This window comes from Cyprinodon variegatus, unplaced genomic scaffold (genome assembly GCF_000732505.1).
Source record: "Cyprinodon variegatus isolate N-32 unplaced genomic scaffold, C_variegatus-1.0 Scaffold109, whole genome shotgun sequence".
Lineage (NCBI taxonomy): Eukaryota > Metazoa > Chordata > Actinopteri > Cyprinodontiformes > Cyprinodontidae > Cyprinodon > Cyprinodon variegatus.
Window position 1 is genome coordinate 319,523 of NW_015150562.1, and position 24,118 is coordinate 343,640.

Consider the following 24,118-nt stretch of genomic DNA (forward strand, 5'->3'; position numbering starts at 1 on the left):
TGATGAAGATAAAAGGGCAAAAAGTAGGAAGAAGGCATGAACGTAGGTCAGTCTGTGTGTGCTGGGTCACCACCCCAGCATGTGTGGTGTTCCTTGTTCTAAAGACTCGTTTTCAATCAAGCAGACCCAAAAGAACCCAGAGATCTGCCTACTGAGCAGCGAGGCTCATCAACTGCAGAATATGAGAGAATATCTGTTTAGAGTAACGTCAGCTTAAAGATATGTTTTGACACAAGGTGAAACATGAGGCAGCAGGTTTCAAATTCACGTGACTTTAAAGAAACGAGGCGGTTAATGCAGATAATCCAAGAGTGTACAAGTTCTCTTATCCTTGGGACAGGACATGATAAAAATGGTCTGGTTTTTACCAGGTCCCAACAATGTTTAAAGCTAAAGTCATGAGTTTAAAAGCACACTTTCATTCCACACTGTCAGTATTTGTTAAACACAAACAAAGCCAAAATGGAAAGGCCTTGTGTGGAAAAACTAGATCTAGTCTGCTGCTTCCAGGGGATCTACAAGGGAAAGAAGTAGAAAGGTACTGCTAGAATCAAGGACGTCTTTAAGGGTTTGCTTTAAGAGAAAGCACCTCTATAAAAAGAGGAGCTGTGTTTACACAATGCCAAGCAGGGGAGATATCAGCAATGCCATAAGAAATTAATCATTCTACATCAAAAAAAAAAAACAATATTTCAAACAGTAACCAGTCTTCCCAGCAGCTGCATCTCAAACCCTGACATTAAGGCTCATTATAAAGCAGTTTGAAACTGACTAAAGAAGTCTGGCACGTATAGAAGCCCGAAGGGAGAAGTCAGTTACATCTGATCAGGATTGAATTTCTTACAGACAAGTGGAAGAATCTGAAAGAAAGACATTTTTTTCCAATTTCTTCCAGAAGAAATTGGAAGACAGTCCTGGTAATAGATCATATTTTTAAAAACTGGGAAAGTTCCATCAAAAAGTCACAATAACTCACTATATCCACCAGGCTACATAAGGAGAAATCTTTATGAGAATACAAACAATGACAAAAATTAGGAAATTTATATAATTTATGAAGTGTATGTAATACAAATTTATATAAATGAATAACTATTGATCACAAAACGGGCAAAGCAACCGTGTTAAAACACTGCACAGTGTCCAAACCAACCTGGTTTATGGATAGTGAACCCCACCTCAAGGTTATTACTGGATTTTGGCCTCTTTAATGCAAGATATTCACCAAAAGACACAAAACTTTCCTCTAAATTTGACCTTCCAGGTTTCTTCCGGAAGAAACTGTTTCTTACGACTGGAGAAAACCATGGAAAACTCCTTTAGAAAAAAAAAAATCATCAAGAAACCTCTCAACAGCGAGGCATGGGGGTGGAGGGATGATGATTTGGGAACTGCAACGGAACCTATACACCTTTTAAGTCACTGATTCGACTATGAACTCTTCTGTGCTTTTCTTAACTTAGGAGGGGATCTAAATAATCTGAGACCCTGGTAAAGACCAGGTCCCTTTAACTGAAACAAAGTTTTTTTTTTTTTGCTTTTGGTTTTTTTTTTTAAGTAATACTTCTCAAAAATGAAGGACACTTTAATTCTTCTTTGAATATTTTCCAAAACTGTTGTTCCCATCTATGCTATCATAGTTTTTTAAACAGGAATGTAAAAAAGGTAAGGGTGAATTCATTCAAAGTCCTTTGATTTGACCAGAGTTCCCAGACTGAACCTTTAAAGACGTAATTGTGGGCAGCACCAAAAAAAAAACCTTTGAACTAAAAAGCCTGCACAGTAAAAAAGAAAAATAAATAAATGAACATTTCTGAGCATCAGGTCCTAGCACATTAAACACATGACCTGAGTTATCCTTTAGGAAAATCTGAGCAAGCATGTAAACAGAGGCCACGTTGTTCTGGAGCAGTGGGCATCAGGAGAAACCGCAGCTCTCCGTCTCCTCCCAGAATCCCAGACTCCTCATTAGCCTCCATGATAATCTCTGTCCCGTGGTTTTGCCTCTCTGTCAAAACAACCTCTGAGGCTGCTTACAAAGAGAAGGACGGCCTGTCCCTGGAGCTGATGGTGAACTCTGCAGCACTGCTGTTGTTGTGAAAGCAGAGATGCAGGGCAGCGCGTCGGCTCCGTAACCTCCACAAGACCTTGTGGCGTGTGACCTCATGTTTGTAGTTCATCGACTCTCTACAGGAGTTTGGATGGATGGATGGAGGCTGGCTTGCTGCCATTTACCGTACAAACAAACCGACAGCATCCTTTGTGATGCGACAGTAGAGCAGAGAAAGCAAACATCATCCTACTGTCAATAAGCTCTAAATTCTGGTCTTATAGTTGGAGTCTATAAACAGTGTAAGGAAGATTCTATCCGAGATAAACTAAAACCTTCAATGTTTCTTTTTCATTTGTGGATTTGGCTCAACTTAACCATAAACTTTATCCATTTCTACAAAATAATGTTTGAAAACCATCCCTTTGAAAAATGGGATAAATGAGATAAAACCTCACGAGAAAACAGCACTGTAGAGTTTATCATCACTTTTGTAGATTTATGGATAGAAGAATTGAAATTACATTGGACATAAGGGAGAAAACCAGAGTTTATTTACATGCTCATGGTCAAGGCTCTCATGTGTCTGTTGTAGTAGAACTAGAGTCTTTTTGTTTAATCTAAAAAGATGTTTTTCCTGCTGCAACCAGGTCAGAGCCACAACAACTCCACAACGTTCAATGCAAAAAAGGGGGATTTTATGTGGTAAACCAACACAAAATTGTGCATAATTGTAAAGAAGAAGGATATATGTATATATATGTATGTGTATATATATAATTAATTTTAGTTTTTTCAAACAAAGGCTGAGATGTGTGCTTTCCTTTCCTTTGCTCAGTAGAACCGGCTTTGCTGCAGCTGCAGGTCTTCAGGTTTTCATTACTGTTTAATTTACTTGCAACAGCAAACAAGAACAAAATCCTTTACTCATCAGCAGTCTTTCTTTTTCTGCCTTGTGTTAATGCAAATGTGGAGCCCAGATAGTGAGCAGTCTTTGTATCTACTAAGTCAACAAGACGACTTTATTAAAGATTTCCACATGGCTAAATCTGCTGGTTTGGAAATGAAACAAGTTAAGGCCTGCACATACTCCACCATACCAGATAAATGACTTCTATAACTCCAGGCTGTAAGAAATAAAAATGAATAATAAAGGATAATTTATACTTCTCAAGAACTGAGTTGCAGAACTCCCAGGGGTTAATTGGGTGCCTCACACAGCTCTACATTAACGTCAAAGTTATTGGGCCAAAAAACAAAACAAAAAACAACAGCAACAAAAAACAACGCTCTGCCCAGAAAATTCAGGACAAAAGATGTAATTTTGTTTTTTCGTTTATTGTGGAGTATGTGTTAGACTTTAGATTTTATTGCTACAACAACAAGCACAGCAGACAGCAGAGCAGGATGCAGTGTAAATTGGGGAATGAAAACTAATATCTTCTCAAATAAAGGCATTTTACTACCATAACTTTTCAAATGATTGCCAGGAAAAAACAATGACTATGGAGCTAAATCAGTGATAGCGTGAGAGGAGGGTGCTGTCAAAGCTGACATCCATCATGGACAACACCTTCCACCCTCTGAAACCAGACAGTAGAGGGGCTGAGCAGCTCCTTTTGTGAAAAGACTTTTACACCCTGTTTGTAAAGAGGAGCGCTACCGCAGGTCATTCATCCCTGCTGCAACCAGACTCTACAATGCGACACTACAATGGCAATAAGTTTTTGCATTGTATAAAGTGCAATTACTATTTGATACCCTGTGCAATAACCGGTTTCTTTAAATTTAAAACCCAGTGCAGAAGTTAAATATATATAAATATCCATCTATATAAATACTCATAGCAATAACACTGTATAATAATCCTGCTATAAAAAAAAAAAAAAAAAAAGCTGTCATATGTAGATGCACTATATACACTGTATATATCCCATGCACTTTTTTCTTCCTTTGGCACCTTCTTCTTCTCTATCTATTTGAGCTGATGTAACGAGTAAATTTCTCCACTGTTAAATCAATAAAGTCAATCAATCAATGGAGGTCGAATGTGAGATTTGGCATTGAAAAATCAAACCCTGAAATTTTAAAATGTCCTCTAAAAAAGTATAAACTTATGAAGATACTGCAGTTTTTAGTTGCAGCACTTTTTCCAAGAGAGACGATTTCAGTGTCACTGCAGAGTTCCTGCAGCTACGAAGTCCAACTAACTGGCATTGTTTTTGCATCAGGGGGCGGGGCTAAACTGAAGGCTCCTCCAGGGTCCCTCTGTTTTTCCAGTACTCTTCATTATCTACCAGCGGCAAACTAATCGAGGCACCAATTCACGTGTTGCTTCTCAACCACAAGTAAGGGTATGGATTTTGTTATTATGTTTTGGCAGTATGAAAAGACAAGCAATACAGTTAGTTTAGTTTCAGATTAAGCTAAATTATGTAGTAACTTACGTAGCAGTTACGTAGTAGTTACACCATTTTAGATGAGTGTCTGAAAGTCTAGTTGATGAAAAACCAGTAGACTCGAAATTTCCCGCATTGCACCTAGGAAAATAGTGATCATCAATGGTCACTAGCCGAGAAGATATATCCCGGATTGCTTTGCGAGAACTCTCCTCAAAAAGCATCATGGGATTTGTTGTGGTGGCGACCAATAACAAAGATGGCGCAGGCACCGTGCGGGAAAGAAAAGTAGTGATCATCTGTCCGAATAGTCAGTTAACTGATTTCTCTATAAAGTCCACTATATAGTCCCCGCTCTATATAGTGATTGTGGAATGTAGGAGCTAGGGCGGATGTTTGGACACATTTCAAGATGAAGCCGAGAAGCTTAGGTTAGTTATGGAGCTAAATTAGTGAAAGGCACTGAAGAAGCCTTCAGTTTAGCCCCGTCCCCCGACACAAAACTAGTGCCAGGTTGTAGTGATATCGTAGCCAAAGGATCTCTGTTGTGGCACTAAAAATCATCTCTCAATGAAAAATAATTTTCTTTTTACTTACTAATTCTGAATTTCCAGTGTTTGAATTTTCCATGATTTACTTTTCAATGTTTGAAATGTCAGTGTTTATTCTATAAGTGTTTGACTTTCAATGACAAATAACACTGTTTGCAATAAGAACTTTTTAATGACCCACTTTACTGATATTTAACTTATCTCACTACTTGAACTACCCAAAACACAGTTTAATGCAAATTTTCTAAAATTCATTAGCTGAAAATGTTATTTATAGCTTGTCCTGATGATTATAAAAAGCAACATTAAACAGTTAGTCTGAAGTTTCTTGCTCTTCCTTTATAAATATTCAAAGAGCTGTGATTACTTTTCTAAAACAGAGTAAATGGAGAGTCGTAGATGCCAGGATTATGCATAATTTCTAAGAGTTTGAATACAGGCTGCTGAGCCTAAACATCCCAGTCATCCCAGACTTATGTTCCTCCGTACGGACCATAAATCAATGAGACTTTCACAGTGAAGCAGCCGGTTTAGTCTTTGTCACTGTGTCAGTGCAGCGTCAAATTTAAAGCTTTGAATCTGATCACTTCCTTTTTATGTCCTCATATGACATCTAAGAAAGTCTTTCTTTTTTACCAGGAAGATGCAAACTTTGTTTTACTTTTGTCCCTCATTCTGAGATCTTTAAGTGATTAAATGCATCATTAAAGTTTTCATTTTCTTTTTTCTCATCCTTCATCCAATCACTACTTGTCATTTGCAAGATAAATATTTATCTTTACAGGTAATAAAAGTAGGACACACAATGCCATTTGATCACACTAATGTGCATTAATTTGCGCTGCTGCAAAATCATTTTTAAAAATGTTCACTTTTCACGTCAATTGAAAAATAAACCAATGTCAAAACGTAAAGGAGGCAAAACAACAAGCAGAATCAGATTTTCTGAATGCAAATTAGGGAAATAAAAGTCCCTGTTTGACCTCTGTGGACCCTTCCGCCCACAGTGACAAGTGTCCCCTCCTGCCTCCTTAGCTGCTTCATTGGAGGCCAAGTGTGCGACAAGTGGGGGATGTGGGGGGGTCCTAACCTTTTAACCTTTACTCTGGTTCCAGTCGCCTTTCAGCGAACAGATACAGAGTCAAGTCTGCATTTTTTAACAAGACGAAACCTGCGGTGCAAGCCTTCTATACGCAGGGAATCACCTGTCGTTCATAATCCTCCTATTTTCCTCAGCAGAATAAACACAGCAGGAACCTTCCAGCGTTATGCGGGAACAAAGAGGCTCTAATGCATGGTAGAACCATCAACAGGCTGAATCTGATTAGCTCTAATGTGTTTCTGAGAGAGGCTTTTGTTTCACGCCGTAACCTTCCCAGCGCCTGCCAGTTAGACGCCACATGAAAATCACCCGGATATCAGGGGGAAGACAAAGGCTACGACCAAAGATGGTCAGAAATTCTTCAAATTCTCCAATCAAAAAGGGACGCGGTTTTCAAAAATGTTAAAAATGAATAAAAACACAAAAGTTCACCATGAATTAAAGGCGGATATTTTCAGACTTCCTATATGGATGGATGAATGTATGGATGGATGGTTTAAATAAAACCAAACATTTAAACATTTAGACAACAGACTAAGGAATAAAATCTAATTCTGAACTTTTTAAAGACTGTTCTAAAAACCCAGATGTATCTAGCAAATACCACTTAATAATTATCCTTCCTAATTTCTGCTTTATATCAGGATTCTCCTAAAGTAAACTTACCGACTTGAGGGAGATCAATAAAGAGCCATTAACTAGAGAAACAGCGCCTGCCTACTGAGCTGCACTCCAACAGCTGCTCTCCTCTTCCCACAGTAAACAAGGTCAGTGATGACTGATGTCCTTCGCCCACCTATATACTGGCAGCCCCGTGTTTGTACAGCATCAAGGACTTCCTCATGTAAACACGCGGAGAGAAGGCCAAACAGTAAAACTCTCCACAGAGCGGATTTTCACTCCAAAGCCATCAACACGTGTGAATGTGTGTGCAGGTTTCCCTACATCTGCACCAAGGTTACGTGTACTGTGTGCATCTCCTACCCTTCGAATGCGACGTCAGCCACGCACACAGACCACTCACACACACTGCAAGTTAATATGTGGGGCTGCATCTGACTGGCGCTGCAGCTGTTGTCCCCCAGTGGAAGAATGCAGCTGAGAGTGAGGTTATTTTCTAATGGCGTTTATAGACCAACGTACAGCACTCTGTAACGCACGTCACTTCTACCCACAACCCTCTGCATTACAATCCACAGACCACACAGACCACTCATGTTCCAGGTGTGAGATACTTTTTCCATCACTACATTGGGAATATAAACGTCTATGAAAGTGTTTTATACCAAGTAAGCTTCCCTTTTTGTGCCTGCCTGGTGGATGCTTCATTCTGCATCAGTGATCAGGGATTTAAGGTCATTTTCTACAATCAACTCGAACTCTAGTGGAAGGAAATGAGGTTATGCAATGCAGCGCCAATAAGTAATGTCTATAAGCACTACCTATTAAGCTTATATCAGCTTTAACTTGTCTTTATTATCTGTATAATTAGAAGAAATGCACTGATCTAATATTAAAGCCTGTATTATTTCCAATATGGAATAAAATTCTAGATCAGAAACCAGTAAAAATGGGACAGATCCACAAGGGCAAGTTAAATCAGTCTATTTCTATAAATTTCAAATACATAGTAAAATATTCTAAACAGCAGAAACATTTACAAGTTTATGTGTAGGGCTGGTCAATTGATTGCATTTGCAAGGTACTTGCAGTTTTACAAAACACAATATTTTAATCTCGGACATCAAACATTTGCATTTAACAGGAGCAAGACACTGACTTTAGGAGGCGGGGACTTGCTTAAAGTGGGTTAGCCGTCATACACAATGGAAGAAAAAGCAAGCAACCTTTCCACACAACTGTCAATAAATTCCAGCAACAATGTGGTCTCTGGAAAAGCAAGCTTCTACGGTTATGAAAGCAAAGAAACCTTGGAGTGAAACTTCTACATGCTGAAGGTTGGTGTAAATGAGCACAACTTAAAATCCCAATATTAAATAAAAAGAACCGCAATATATATATATACACAGACAGACAGACAGACAGACAGACAGACAGACAGACAGACAGACAGACAGACAGACAGACAGACAGACAGACAGACAGATAGATAGATAGATAGATAGAAATATATATAATTAAGAAATGGTGATCAAAGCTTGTACCTGCAAGTAGAGAGGAGTTTATGAAAGCCCAATTTCCAGTATCTGAATCTAATTGGAAGTGAAAAAAATGGATCAGTGGATTTCTAATAGTTTAATCGGTTAACTACTACTTGACTGACTGATTAATAATCAAATAGCAGAAAGGTACAAAGTTTTTCGGAAGTCGAATTAGCTGAGGCTTAAGCTGCCACCAACGAAGTTCTGGATAGAGTATATCAACAGATAAAGTCGGTTTTTCATCGTTAAATACCAAAGTCTTTATAGTCTTTGTCTTTGTAAAATTTTGCCTAATTACTCATCTGAACGGGCTGCCCTCTCAGCACATAGCAAGGTCTGAATACTCCATGTAAACTGAAACTGTCCAGACCTTAACAGGAAAGGAGTAAAATAGTATCAAAAAATGATTTAAAGACATAAAAACCTTGTAAACGTCGGCGACCAGCTGGAAGCAAAACATCCTATAAAACAGTATCGCGTTTTTCATCATCGACGCACTGAGGCGTCACATGACGCAATGCAGCACTGGACATCAGATGCTCTGCTCACCCTGCCCTCTGCCTCTATTGATTTCACTCATAAAGCACAGCAGTGCTACATTAGCGCAGCACCAGTAACAACGTTACACAGGTCCCGCTGGACAGCATCAATATTGCTCTCATCACATACTTCCCTCCCTTCCTCCACAGGTTTAGAGGCAGAGCCAACACCCAGAAGCCTGACTCACTTTGCTCCTCAGTCCGGCATGTCACCTGCTTTTCACTTTTTCCAGGGTGTAATTAAAAAGTATGTTGCCCTTGATAGATAGAATTTTATTTATGCTCCAACAGCAGCACATAGAACCCTAAACCATAACCCTACTACCATCATGCATGAGAGTAAGTCTGGAGCCCTATTCCTAAAATGCTATGTTAGCTTTAGTGCAGCTATAACAGCAACACGCCTTCTAAAAAGTTCAGCCTTGGTTCTATCGTTACACTCAGCGATTTTTTCTAACAGCCTTAGGAAGCATAAGAAGGTTTTGATGTGAAGTGAGATATGATATGATCTGAGTATCAATTTAAATTAAAGCCTCAGAAAAACTGACAAGAATGGCCACACATAAATCCTCTAAAAACTTATAACAATTATTTTGCAAAGCTAAAGAAACTTCTCCAACAATTAAAGATAATCAAAGATAATCACTTTAAAAAACAAAACCTGAAATATCATTCAATGGAAAACACTATAATAGCCTCTAAGGTACATTAAAATATCATAAATCTGTCATCTCACCATCAATAAACAACATATATGTTGCCTCAGAAACAGTCTTTGCCCTCAGTGTTCTAATTTAAAAGCTTTTGTAGATTTATGCTGAGGTGTCAGATGTTGAGTATACCATGTGTACGTACTATATGGTAGGCACTGTGTCTGTGTTTAAATGCTTTATATTCATGTTCTATAAGGACCCATGTAACTGAGATGGTACATCTAAAAAGAATATCCTTGAAATAAACACACAAACAGACACAAAAATCTGTTTTCTTAAACTGTTCTTGAATTTTTCAAAGATCAAAGCAAGCGTTGCCTACTTCGTGCTACCAGACTGTTACTACTTTAACAGGTTCTTCGTTGCACAAGATTGGAAGTAATCACTTTTGAGTGCAGCTAGAGAAATTAATAGGAAAGTAAAGGCGTTTACTCACAGTTAATAAGTTATTTGAGGTGGGGGTTTGCAAGAGGATAGTATTTTTTACCTGAGCTTTCCTTTAATAAAATAAATACATGAATTGAAATATTTCTATCCTGTTTTTGTCTTAGGTTGGAAAATGTGTGATGATCTAAAAAAATATAAGTGTAACTAGCAAGTAAAAAACATTCTGGAAAGAGGCATTGCAAAAGGTTTAACTAATATTGTTGGAATACGGTAACTGGAAGCAGAAAACATTGTTTTAATTTCCTGAACAAACAAATACTACAGATAAATAAAAACAGCATTTCAGTTAAGGAATAGGAAAGATAGAGTGGCAGAATACTTAAAGACTAAAATGTAGAAAATTAGTTGCTTTGAAAGGGAGTGTAAACACATGGCTTCTGTTTCCTATAAAGTATTTCATCTTCACACGACAGGCAAAGTTTAGCAGATAAAAGTGAATCCGGAGCGTTTAAACAAACAGCTCAATCAAAGCAACCAGGGTGGCTTCAATTAAAGTGTAACCACAGAGGAGGAAGTGTTGGTCTTTGCTCCAGGGGACTAACTTTGCAACAATAGATAAAAAAAGAAGGTGTTTGGTGAAAAAAACACAGACAGAATCCTAATTAGGGCAAACTGTGCACTGCAAGCACACAGGCTGAGATTGGTAAACATGACCCCTTTTACCTGGTCAAACACACATAAACAAATGGCTGAACAGACTCAGACAGCAGAGGAGATGAAGGAAATCATATCTACATCTGCCTCATGCATTCACTTTATTCTGGAGCTCACATATAACTACCAGCAGACCAGGATAGCAAAACCATGTGGCTCCTTCAACAATATCAAAGCTCAGACGGACATATTAGCACATAGTTTTCCTATGACACATAAACTGATCGCATGAACATTCCTGAAAAGCAGTGCTGTTACTCTTTCTAGGAAGCTTATATATGAATATTCTTTAAGAGGATATAGTTCAGTTAAATCTTCTATAAAGATGCATATAGGAATTATTGCTACGGCTGTGATTTTGGCTTAGATAGACACTCCAGATGTGGCTGTTCCTACAGTCAGTAAACACATCAAGATTAGGCAGCAAGTCTTGTTCCTATAATCTGTTCTGGAAAACAATATTTACAGTTTGAGACGACACTGAAAATCAGTTCATATTTCGATAAGTAGTTTTTGGAAAGTAGGGCTACTTTAGGTTCTAAAATCAGCTCATTATTGGCTGCCATATTGGATTCATGTTCACTCAGTTTTGAGGTCCTTAAGCAGCTTTTAATATTTAATAAAGCTGTGTGGAACAAGAGGAAGGCTCCAAATATGAGGTATTAATCTGCAATTCAGGTATGTGTAGCGCAAAGGTTAGGTGACATACACAGAAGTGCAACATCTCTATTAGTTGACATGCTAATTTAATACTGGATTGTAGAAATGGAGATAAATAGATTATCATTAATTTCATTTGCTATTAGAAGTGCATCACAACAATCAGCTAATCCCACAGGCCTTCTGACTCCAACTTTGATTATTTCTAATTAGGTTAGAGGTCTAAAAGTTGAACTTAGGCAAAAACTGCATTATAACAAAAAATAAAAAGAATCTATCTAGAATGAAGTGAATAAATAGGTAATATCTAAAGTGTTTATGGGAATATTTCTAAGAGAGAAACAGCAATTAATGACTTACTTTGCTTTATTCAATTAATATGTTTTTGAAAAAACATAGCTACAAAAAATGTCAGTAAAAAAACAGTCAGTAGAACAGAAATCTGTGCATCTGATGCAACTACATCCAGTACTATTTAAAATAGATGATAGGGAACTCAGGTTTTATAATGTTCATGTCATGCCTTCTCCAGCTGCAGCTTCACCTCAGATGTATTTCATTAGTTATCTAACAGCTTGTAGAAATGTAATTCTTGGTGATAAATGTGAATGTTATGTAACGTTGCAAACAGAGTGGCGGGGATAGACCCCCGCAGCATCCCTTTGCGGGACGTCCCGCCTGCCTCCAAATGCACAAAGACAAAAGGCTGATCCAAGCAGGGTGGGAACCCCTCACCCTGCCCCAGTTTTTCAGTCATAGTAGATCAAAAACTTCTGAGGGGTAAAAACGTTGTTTAAACACATGGTTTGTGAGCCTGTGTACACAGCGGCTGAGTAAACTGGAGTTAGTTAAGCCTCTTAGGAAATCACGCTCTCTGACCAAACCACGGCGCTGCGCTGCGCTCCGCCGCGGCCAAACCCGGAGAATCCTGCGAGAACAGCCCAAACCAGCAGCGACTACTCACGTTGTTCTCTGAGAAGGGTGGTATTCCAACAAGGCAAAAAGCAACTCCATTCATTGGACGGCAGAAAGTGTGGCCGCTGCAACCAGGAGACGCAGTTTTTGTTGCAGCGCAGGACGCACCGGAGGGAGCGCAGAAAATGAACAAAGCTCCGCTCAGACACAAACTTATAGGTTCAACACTTTTCCAGCTTCCTTCCTCCTACAAGAGGGGGGAAAAAATCCTAACTCTGTTCCCGTTGTTTTCGGGACGTCCAGTGCGCTCTGCCCTGCCTCCCTCCTCCTCCTCCTCCTCCGCCTCCTCTTTCTCGTCTTCTTCCGCCAGACCGCATCAGTGGTTCATTTCTAAATCCCTGCCTGGAAAACTGCAGCAGCAGCGGCCCCTGGGCGCAGGAAGAGCCCAGGGGCCTTCAAAGTAAAGGGGAGGATTGAGTCTTAAATAAATATCCAGAAAAAGAGCGGAAACAAATGTTTATTCTAAAAGTGGAGAACAATTATTGAGTAATTCCTGGAAACCTTATTTTATTAGTCTATTTATAAACTTGAGTAAATACCAGTTAATTGACTGTTTTTCTTCAGGTATAAATCATATCTTAAGAAAACAGGATCCATAATGAAAAAAAAAAACATTTTCCCAAAAATATTCACTGGTTTTAAAATTTAAAGGTGGTTAAAATGTAATCATACCTATTCTTTTTATTATTATTATTATTATTATTATTTTTTTTTTTTTTTTAGAGGTGTTTACCTTGATGCCTGAGGACAGAAATCCAATGGAATCAGGGTGCGGTGGATGAATCTGTGCGCTCCGCCCTGCCAGGCTGCAGGGTGCGGGCTCCCTCTGGCTGCCTGTCTGCTGCAGGGAGTCCAATGGCAGACCAAAGGATTTGCTTCCAATGCATTATTTATATAAAAACTAAAATAAAAACATTGCGCATAATACAATTTTATAAACTTTGAGTACTATTCAAAATCATGGGCGGTTGTAGACAGGGGCCAACGGGGGCCAATGCCCCTGTAGATCATGTCCTGGGCCCTATCATGGCCCCTGTACTGAAGACATAATACTCAAAGAATATCTAATGATGATATGCGCTGGAACATACATGGTTACTGATAGGTCCTTTGGATCTATTTCATTTTTTTTCTTTAGAAATTCTATTTTACGATTTATTTAAAACAATAAGGTGATAGCTTCAGTGGTATTTAGATAGGATCCCAGTTTTCATCTGCTAAATGTCTTTTTTTTCAAAACAAATAAAAAAAACTACTCCTAATTTTTACAGCTGAATTTATCTTTTTTTTTTTTTGTTCTAATTCAGATTTTATAGAAAACTAATTTTAACTTAAATTAAGTCAAAAATATGTACAATTCCTAAATTATGAATGTATATGGACCTAATAAGATAAATTATTTTAATTAAACCTAATTGAATACAAATTTTACTTCATGCAGCTATATAAACATATTTGAATCCCTTGCCCCGTTTTTTATTTCATGCTTTTCTGGGCCCCCATGGAAACATGCTGGCCCCCTCCTAGCCCCTGGTACAGTTGGTCTAGAAATGCCAACGTTCATAATGTCCAAAATGTCCCTTTGGTTGAATCTGATATTTGTTTCCTCAGGTCAAAATAAAACTCAGCCAAAGACAATTTTGTCAAAGGGGGGAAATGAAATAGATTAGGTATTATAATTTTTTTTTCTTTTTTTTTTTTCAAAAAAATGTATTATTATAATATTAAATAGAAATATGTTCACAACAATAATGACCAAAATCATAGTTAAGTACAAACAGTTAACATGGTTTTTTTTTTTTTTACATGACAGACTTATTTATCTCTGCTTGTCATCCTGATGACTAATTAAGATCATGTATCCATTTAGTCATACAAAGTTATTTATCATGAAATGTATTAAACAAAAATAGTTGTATAAGTCAACAAAAATTTAAGGATAAATAGTTTAGACATTTTTTGTGAGTAGTTTTAGCTTTCTTCTAATTCAGAGGTTTGTATTTTAGTAGCATGTTTTAGAATTACATGCTAATTTGTAGGATTTGACCACATATTTTCTGGCAAAGGACCCAAACCCACTACATAATACATCCTTCTCTGTGCTTGGCAGCTGGAATTGTGTTCTAAATATTTTACTCTTCTCCGTTTTCCTTCTAAACGTATTTTAATTCTAGTGTCTTCAGAAAATATGCTACTGAACATTAAGTTGCTCTCATGTGTGTTTGTAAACTGCAGTGTAGCCTTTAAATACATCCACAGCTGTGCCTCTTATGTAACAATAACTTAGTACTAGGAATCTGAAGGCTTGCCTAAACCATTTGAAAGGACAGTAAACTTGCAGTATATGAAATTCTGACCATGAAAAAAGTACTTTAAAAATGTTGTAGATAAAATCTAATTTTGATATTTAACAAAACAATCTTATATTTCTTTTAATAAAGTATGCAAATATCTAGCTTCATGGGTGCATATCATATATTAAAAAGTAGCTAAATCCAAAATCAATATTTTATTGCAGATTAAAAAAAATTTCATTAAGGTGCTACATTTTATGCTGTACAAAGGTTGACATATTTGTGTTAACTTGTTTTATTCTGCAATATTTGGCCTAAAAATGCCTTAGTGCTGCCCCCTGTGGCACAAAATGTGGCTACTGCAGTTCTATTTTCCGATTGGTTACAAACACTACAGCTTGGTTCAGTCACAGCGCAGCAGTCGGCTATACTGGAGCATTTCATTTATCCTAAAAATTGGAACTGGGAAGTCAGATTGACCTAATCTCAGAGTTGATGGTATTCCAGTTTCCTCTCTGCTCTTATTCTTTCAGCCTATGTTAGACCCACGACAATGACAAAAACACTGTTCTATGTAGTATCCCGGTTTCTGATTATGAAAGGAAGGCAAAATAAAACCATCTCACTCAGACACACACTGTAGTAGGGAGCCTGGAGCTGGAATTGTGAGAACTGATTTGTGCCATATTTGTAGTATTCTTGGGGGCCCCCTGGTGGTTTTATGGTTCTAAGCAGCTGCTTAGTTTGCTTATGGTTTGGGTCAGCTCTTTTTAAATATGCTGAGGTAGACCTGTTCATTTAGAAAAGTGTTACATAAAAGAGCTTAAGAATTAGTGGTCTATTATTTTATATTTAACAGGTTGTTAGTTTGTTTGTTTAAACTTTAATGACATGATTTCAAGAATTAGAAAAACAACTTGAAGATTTGAACTGGAAGATAAAGATGTTTTTGTGGCTAAATAAAAAAAAAAAAAAAAAAACAAGCAAACAACAAAAAAACAAAAAAACAATAAAAATAATTTGATTTAGTAGCATTTCCATATTTAGTCATTAATATACCTCATAGTTCTGGGAAAATGCCAAAAGAAACTCACTATTATGAATCTGGGCGTATCACACATAACTTAGGTTCACACAGACTCCCACAAACAACCATAAACTCCAATTCATCACAAACAGATGGATGGAGCAGAGAACGGGCCAAACAATGGCTGAACAATGAGAGAGGCCAGAAGAGCTTTAAAAAGAAGCAAAAGAAAAAAATAAATTCATGTTCCGGGAAAAGTGATGATAGACCTGCTGAGAATAAATTGTGCCCATGAATCAACATAGAGTCAGTCAGGGGAAGTTAAGTCTCCACCAGAACAGGAAATTCAGTCTGCTGCCAAAAATTTACACAACATTACATACTATATATAATCTTCATGGCTGCCTGGATATCATGTAAAATGGGTGTAAACAAGAGCTGAAAGAAAGAGAAAAAAAGATAAAGAAAAAGAATGGAGCTGCTTTATCTGCTGCTGTGGCTCAAAGCTGGAGGCCCATGTGGCTGCCATTACTCTGAGAGGTACCAGAGCCACTTCAAACACCAGCCGAGGGGGAACAGAGGAGTCACAGAGGGGGACCCAGGTCTTCCCACGCCATGAGGAGCAGCTGCCAACTTAGCTTTTATCTCAATATATCTCCTGTGTCTGTTCACCTTCTTCTCACAGACCCCAAAGTCAGCTTCTGTTGCATTCTGAGGCTGCAAGCTCACTGTCCTAAAGTATGAAACGTTGTGTGCATTTAAATCCAGCAACCTTTTCTGTGCTACCCTAAATAAAATCAAGTGAAAGCGACAGTCGGTTAACTCCTGTGTGCAAATGAATCTCAGTATAAATCCAGATGCCCATGAAGACCAAGGAACACAGCAGATGAAACGTTTTGGAGAGATTTTAAGCAGGGTTAGGTTTTAAAACTATTTCCCGCAGACTGATTGATCAAAAAGAGTTTAAATGATAGAAGCAGCAAAAAAACAAAACAAACACATAGCAGCTCTAGGGAATCTTTAGAGATAAGCAGCTAAGGTGCAACCTTCGTTGTAAACGTGTCAAGATAATAGAAATTAGTAAAAAAAAAAAAAAAAGAATAAAAGAAACAAGAAGTAAATTTTGAAGTTTGCCAACGGCCATGAACACAACAAACACATCAACCATGTGAGAGAAGGTGGCTGAGACAAAAAGTGAACCAACATCCAAAAGGAAAAACCCAGCATCTGTCCTCTAACCGCAGATACACAGTCCCTACACTGCAAAAGATGAAATCTAAATAAGTCATTTTTTTCTCAAAATAAATGCATTTTTTCTTTATTTAAGGAGGTAACTTAGACACTTTGCCATTGGAACAAGACAATTTACATTTGAAATAAGAAAAAAAAAACAATGGCATCATCTCATTTCAAGTGCATATTATCTAATTATTTTATATGTAAAAAAAAAAAAAATTCCATTGCACTGATTTTAAGAATTGTTTTACTTATTTCTAGATCTGTTTTTTTTTTTTTTTGCAGTGTACTGTAAAGCAGGGGGTTGGCAGCATAATGCTGTGGTGATGCATTTTTCTATTAAATATGAGCTAAACTAAAGAGCAACACAGTAAGAGAAATTATTGGAAGCTGCAAAAGTCTGTGTGCAGGGGTCCCTCCAGCGGGACCGTGACCTCAAACATTCAGTCACAGTCGAGACAACTCAAAAACACTAATAAAGGCATAACTGCAGGAAAAAAGGGCTCAAAAATGGTTGAATCAGGTGAGCTGAAAGCAAACGTGCATCAAAAAGCTTCTACTTCTTATCAGGTATAAAATAGGTTGGAGTTTGTTTCTATACCTTAAAACAGTGTGGAAAAGTTTCTAAAGGTATGAATACTTATTTTCGAGACACTGTACAGTTCAGCCGGACACCTTGTGAGGTCTGGATCCGAAACCACAGAATCATCTTGAATCCTGGGCTTAAGAAGGATTGAATTTCGACAGAGGGAGAGAGATCACAATGCAGGCTTTTCTTTGAGGGGGCAAACACTGAGATGGACGTCACAGACGGACATTTTATATCCTCTCTGATCTGAGTCAGACTCTTCAGGCTCTCTTTACAACCAGAGGGTTTCATATTCCTGGAGATAAATCAGCCTTTATCTTCTCTCTGTGATCTTACTGGGCCCTTCGGTTTTGGGGATTGTCCGCATCATCTCCTAAATTGGATGCAGACACAGACTCTTTCTAAACAGCAATAGCTCGTAAAGGGGAGCAGAACGGGTCTTCTATTATTGATGAGTGCTGGTCAGCTGAGAGTGAAAGGTGGAGGAGGAAGGAGGGGGATTTATGCGCTTCACAAGGCAGGGATGGAAAGTTCTAAATTATAAAATTCTGCCTTCATACCTTTATTATCTTATTTCTTTTATCCTTTCTGAATACCTTCATTGTGCTTTGAACAGCACTGTGTTTTTGTCACAAACCGCACCAGACTGCTCACTTTGCCCTTGTCTTTGGGTTAGGCTTCATTTCTGACACACAGCCTCCGGGGGGTTTACACAGTCAGCCCCCCCTATGGTCTGATGGTGGTGATGTGAGGAGATGCTTCCCGATCCTTTCCCCCCTCCAGGCCCAGCCGGCTGGGGATGATGCTCACAGAGACTGCTAACTGCCTCCCTACGCTCATTACGTAATCACACACATTTGAAGCCTGCTGCTTTGTAGGACAAGCCCATAAACAATCATCATCTTATTTTCTCATCCCACCAAGACCCCGATCCCCCCCCCTCCTGGCCTGGATAAGACAAGACAAGGGCTACCGGTTGTTCAGCAACTCCTCGTTTTATTCTAGGCCACTTCACAAATCTTCTGATCTAGTATGTAGCTATTAATTGTGAACACTCCATTTACTCCAACTTATCCCCCCTCCTCTCTCCACTAAAGGGCTTCTGGATCCTCAGTCGCTCATATCTCCTCTGTTTCACTCCACTTCCTTCATCTTATTAAGCTTGTCCTCTCTGTTAATGTCTTTGGGGTATAACTGCCCCATCTTTAAGCCTCTGTGGAGTCCCCCAACAACTAGCTCACTGTTAGGAAAGCTATGCTATCCCTTAACTTGATACAGTGGCATTTACTGAAGATTTTCCCTCAGCGAAAAGAGGAAAAAGGACACAACTAACGGTATCATTTTCTCCTCTCTCTCTCTGATCTGACACAGGAAGCAGCCTTGTTTCTGCACGAGATGAAACGAGAAAGAGGTCATAAACATCAGGGCTTCATCAGCTGAAATGTGTCTAAAGGTAGAGCATTAAAAGTAGGGAAAACATTTTCATAGATGCTGCACCATGAAGAGTTTAGACGAGAATGAGAAAAAGATATATAAGAAATTCTGTGGCTGACTAATGACATGGAGGCTCCTGGGGGTTGTGAGAAGGTTATGGTGGTGGGAGCAGTGACCTAAAGTCCTTGTGTGGATTAGGCAGAGATGTAAGCCCCCCTCCCTCTGCGTCCCTGTGTAAAAGAGGAGCCTTCTTTGTGTTGTTGGACAACTGGCACGAGAGGAGGGAAACAGCTGACCAGTCCAGCCCAGAAAGGAAGAAAAGCCTTCTAGCTGAACTCTCAGGATCACATACAGTAAAACTAATGTTTCATTTTCATGCATAAAGAGCTTTGCAAATAACTTTATACCATTTTAACCTTTTCAAATGTTTTCCTATTAAAATCACACTAATTCCTATATTGTTCCTGGGATTCTAAGTGTTGGAGCAACACATGGTGGTGCATAACTTGGAAGTAGAACCTTAAATTTTAATTCAAAATTTTAAAAACATATATAGCCTCTATTGTTCTAAAACCCCCCAAAAAGGACCAAGTGAAAGTCAACCTGCGTGATATCTAATCTCATTATAAATCTAGTTATTTTGTGAAGGTCTCACAGGTTTGTTAAAGAGCATCAGCAAACAAACAGCATCCCCCAAACCAAGGAGCACACAAACAGCCCAATCTTTTAACACTTCACACATCCCTTTAGATCAACCCTCTGTTAATGAAACTGTTTTTCACTAATGGATCTGAAAGAACCATCAAATACAGCTAAAAGCCTGGGAAGGACAGCATTAGTCTGAGGAGCAGACATAAATCCAGAAGTCATAGAGGAGAGAAAACAAAGAGGAGGAAAGAGGTTGTCTGTTTAAAAGAAGACCATGACTGATGCTGAAACTGATCATCAGCATCAAACCTTAGCATCCAGCCTAAGCCACAATGGACTGGATTAAATCAAAGCACGTGCGTGTGTCAGAATGGCCTAGTCAAAGTCCAGATTTCATCCATATCAGTATCTTTGGGAAAACTTGACACTAGATCTTTATGGACCCTCTCCATCCAATCGGTCTGACCTTGAGCTGTTTTACCACCATAAGTTCTGACATCAAGTTCTCACATTATTTGCCAATGCATTATACATTTGACATGAAATCAAAGAAATCTGGTTGCTTCCTCCCAATAGTTGGAGTATGGTGTCACAGTTTAAACGAATGTCGTATTATATTTACGGTCAGGTAAGTAGATGCAATAGCAACACTAACAGAACTCAGAGATCTCGGTCGACTTGATAAAAAATAATTTCTCTATCAGTGGCAGCATTGTACGGCATCAAATTCTTCTCTAAGCGTCCTGTAAAGTTAGGGCTTGGGAAGGGTGTGATGAACCAAGCTAGTTTGGATAATTCACAAAAAGTTGTATCCTGTTTTTACTCTGCTAACCTTTGATGATGCTTGGGTTTAGAATAAAAAAAAGTTAAAACAGAAGAATGGGTGAAAACTCTACTTTACAGTCCCCGTATCTCATCTCAAAACATGAACTCTTGAACCTTTAGTCTGTGTTGTTTTTTGTCTTCTGGAACAGGCCTCAACATGGAGAGAGTTGATTAGAACATCCACATGGCAGAGATTAAGATAAAGGAACAAAGAGAAGGAAATACCTGGAGACTAACTGGACAGTAATAGACATCGAGGTGTCAATAATTCCCCAACGACCACTGAGTCACCTCCAAGTCTCCAAACTGTCCCGAATGCACTCATCAAAAGAAAACCCCAAAGAAGGAGCAGCGCCAACTGAATCACATCCAGGGAGTTCCACCGCTGCTATAAATGTCCATCATTACTATAAATGCCTGGCACACATTCCTTAAAGGACACTCCTGTGGGCTGCTCCACCTTATCTCTTCCCCTAAATCTTCATGAAGAGACGGAGTGTGGTAAAATAAACAGAGTCTGCAGCTTCCAGTAGCAGCTCAGTGGGTTTCCTTCCTGCAGGCCACCACTTTATAAGGCAGCCTCTTTTCCTTTCACAGCTCTGCTTCCTTACCGGGAGCAATGGAAATAAAATTTTTTTGGATGATATGTACCCTCAACGCACTTATGGGAAATAGTTTGTTTGGCGAGAGTGAAAATATTCCTATTAGGCATCTCTGCTGGTCAATAGTGAGTCAGCATCATCCCAAAATGACCCACTTACAATTGAAGCAAAATCTTCATTAAACAGGAAATATTTTTATTTGTTTTATTTCTATTTTTAGACATGCTTTCAAGACATTTGTTCAACTTTATGTAAACATGCTTTGCTAAACTTGATTCGGTTCTCTGTTAAAGAGAATCTTAATGTCATAAATAAATAAAAAATGTCTCACTGATGGTCATAACTGTAACGATTATTTGAAAATCGATTTGGGCGAAAACTTCTTCCTCTTGCGTTTTGTTTTGTAACCACAGGATTATCTTCTTACTGTTTGAGATAAATAAAGCTCACTAATGTTTGTTGTCTGTTCTTTTGCAGGTTGCTCCATGCCATAAATCTTTCGCAGCCATTGATGAGCTCCTGGAACCATTTGATCGGATATATTGACCGCTGATTTTTTTTTCAATTAATTGATTTAAAAAATGTGCTACAGCTGAGTTTATAAATTAATCACATACCCTTTCATTATAAGTCAAACCTTTTAGGGCTCAAAGGGAGCCCCTGATCTAAAAACAGATATATAGCCACACCACTTTGAATACACTGTATGAAGTTAACTCAATAATCTTGCTCCCGTGAGGAGATCATACCCTAATCTGAGCATTTCTATGCTCTTTAAGCTGAGAGATAAATTCGTCTAGACATGGCCTTAGAGCAGGGCGTTTTCTTTCTGAAGGACAGGAGCTGCTGCCTTTCTTCATTCAGAAATATGCAGAGTTTCTTACAGTGGAATAAAATAAATCCAACATAAAGCCATCAGTCTTAAGTTTTAAAACATCAAAACAAATCCTTAGCCCGTTATTAACAGTTCCTCACAGTAATATCTGAATAGAACATTTTCAGGTGATAAATCTGTGAATTAAATTGAACTGAAACAGAATAAAAGATTATTATATTGTATTCTGCTTTCTGCCTCTTTGAAGCCCCTATTGTTAAAAATTCAGAGATTACTATTACATTTACTTATAGTGAATGTATCTATCTATATCTATATATATATATATATGTGTATGAAAAGGTAATAAGTTATATAAAAAAACATCTTTATTATTAAAGCACAAATTGTACTGAAAGGACGACCATCTGCTTCTCTGCAGCACAGATTTAAGTAAACAAATAAACCATAAATAGAGACACAGTTACACCTGGACACCACAAGAGGGCTCAGTACATGGAGGGCAGGGGATGTGTGTGATGAGTTAGACACAGACGATAGAATAAAGACATTTTGATGTGTTTTCATATAGACACACACACATATACGTATATAAATATATTTATGAATATATAAATCTCTAATGGAGGGTATTTAATATACTTTACAAGGGGATTATGGTGCAGCAGAATGTGGAATAATGTTTTAGAAAAACCTTATTGTGTTACAGTAAAGCCCTAAATTACCCATCCTTGATGCAGCCACATTTTTATGTGACATTTCACTTTCATTTTATTCAGAGAGAAGTTTTCAAATCCAACTAAATCTTGTTTGCCAAGAGCAGAAGAGAGCATCAAATGCACGAGCTGAGTCAATGTGATGCTATAACAAGGCTTTCCATTGAGGCGCATGAAGCAGAGGTCAGTACCGGCATGCAGAAAGGCATGTCTAAAGCTGCCCTAATGATTAAAGTAATGAATCCAGAGGCATCAGCTCTCCATCTGTTGCACAAAGTGCCTGGATGCTGATTTCTTCTGCACTCAGACTCAAATAGGTTAGTATTAATAAATAGAGATAAACTGTTTTGTGTTTTGAGCTTCACCTAAAAAAGGCCCGTTTGAGTAAAACGAGCTCGTAATGAGATTATTCCCATAAAGCTCATCCTTCTGTTGCCCTCCTCCTTCATTTCCCTGACATGGTTATAACTGCTCCTCAGAGGTGGTGCTTTAACCAAATGGACTGACCTTTGACCTTAAAGAAGAACATGACCCCCTCACTCCCTCCTTATACTCGGCCATCTGCGCTTTCTGCTCGTCCGTGCCGAGGTCGAGGCTTCTAAGCAGTTGTCCTGCTTAGGGTGGAAGATGTTGACCTCCAGAGGCTAGGTGTCCTAGTTTATCTTATGGGACAGCATGCTCAATGTTTACTTGCAGCCATCTGCATATTAATTTATGCTGTGACCCAGTAGATGCTCTAATAAAAATCCTCTATCTTATGTCTCTTCTCATTCACATTAACAGCAAACTTGCAGATATCTGACTTTTTGTCCAACTACCTCAATGCATTGTTGAAATAGAAAGCATATGATGGATTCTCCCATCATGCTTTAAAAGTACCACACATGTCGCAGCTCAGTCGGAGTCTGAACCCTTCATCCCAGAGTAATCTAGAGCTGAATGATGATTTTCCTGCATGGCGGAGCAGCCTGCATGTTTTATTACTAACAGAGACATTTTAATGGTGCTAAGGGTCAGACACAAAGTCCCACATGCCCACTGAGACCTCTGAGTGTTTTTCTCACCACATAAAAACTATTTGCAATGATCCAACTTTGCATCTCTGCTGCGGTTTCTAATGTTTTTTTTGCTCTTTTCTTTTTCAGGCAGCAAAGCTGCTTTTAGTTTTATTCTTAATAGCAGAAAACAGTCGCCTTTTTTGTCTCCTGCTCTGGACAATGAGGGAAGAAATTCCTAAGAGTCTAATATTTAGGGGACTGTAAGCCTGGGGGTGCAACGGGTCGGGCGTCAGATTAGAGACCACCTGTTGCAGACTTGTTCCCTCCTTTTGTCTGCTCTCTTCACACACACGCTGTCTTTCACATTCCCTCTCACTATCTCATTTGTAACCCTGTAAGACCATTTTTTTTCCTCTTTCTCCAACACACACGAAGTTTTGCTCCCATAAAATATCTCCCTGCATGGTTATTTCGCTTTGAGCTAATTCTGAATGCATTCCATTTCAGTCACATCTATGGGAAAAAAACACAAAGCCCATGGCAAGAAAAATCTGAGCGAAAGTCGAACAGACCTCCACGGACAAACTCAAAGATACACAAACATACAAGTCAAAACGAGCCTCCAGGGAGTTTTGTCCAGATGGCGGCACAAACACAAAAAA

General features: G+C 38.5%; 1 protein-coding gene across 2 annotated transcripts in view; it reads right to left on the minus strand.

Moving 5' to 3' along the window:
• The window catches only part of arhgap23 (Rho GTPase activating protein 23), a 78,309-nt gene that overhangs the window by 50,040 nt on the left and 4,151 nt on the right, over positions 1-24,118 (minus strand). Inside the window, exon 1 of one of the 2 annotated variants that reach the window (XM_015374812.1) lies at positions 12,242-12,511. The exons of the other annotated variant lie outside the window; for it this stretch is intronic. Within the exon in view, the coding sequence (XP_015230298.1) occupies positions 12,242-12,295 (54 nt within the window). The 5' untranslated portion in view covers positions 12,296-12,511. Of the gene's footprint in view, positions 1-12,241; positions 12,512-24,118 lie in introns of those variants that run through there. 2 annotated transcript variants of the gene reach the window in all.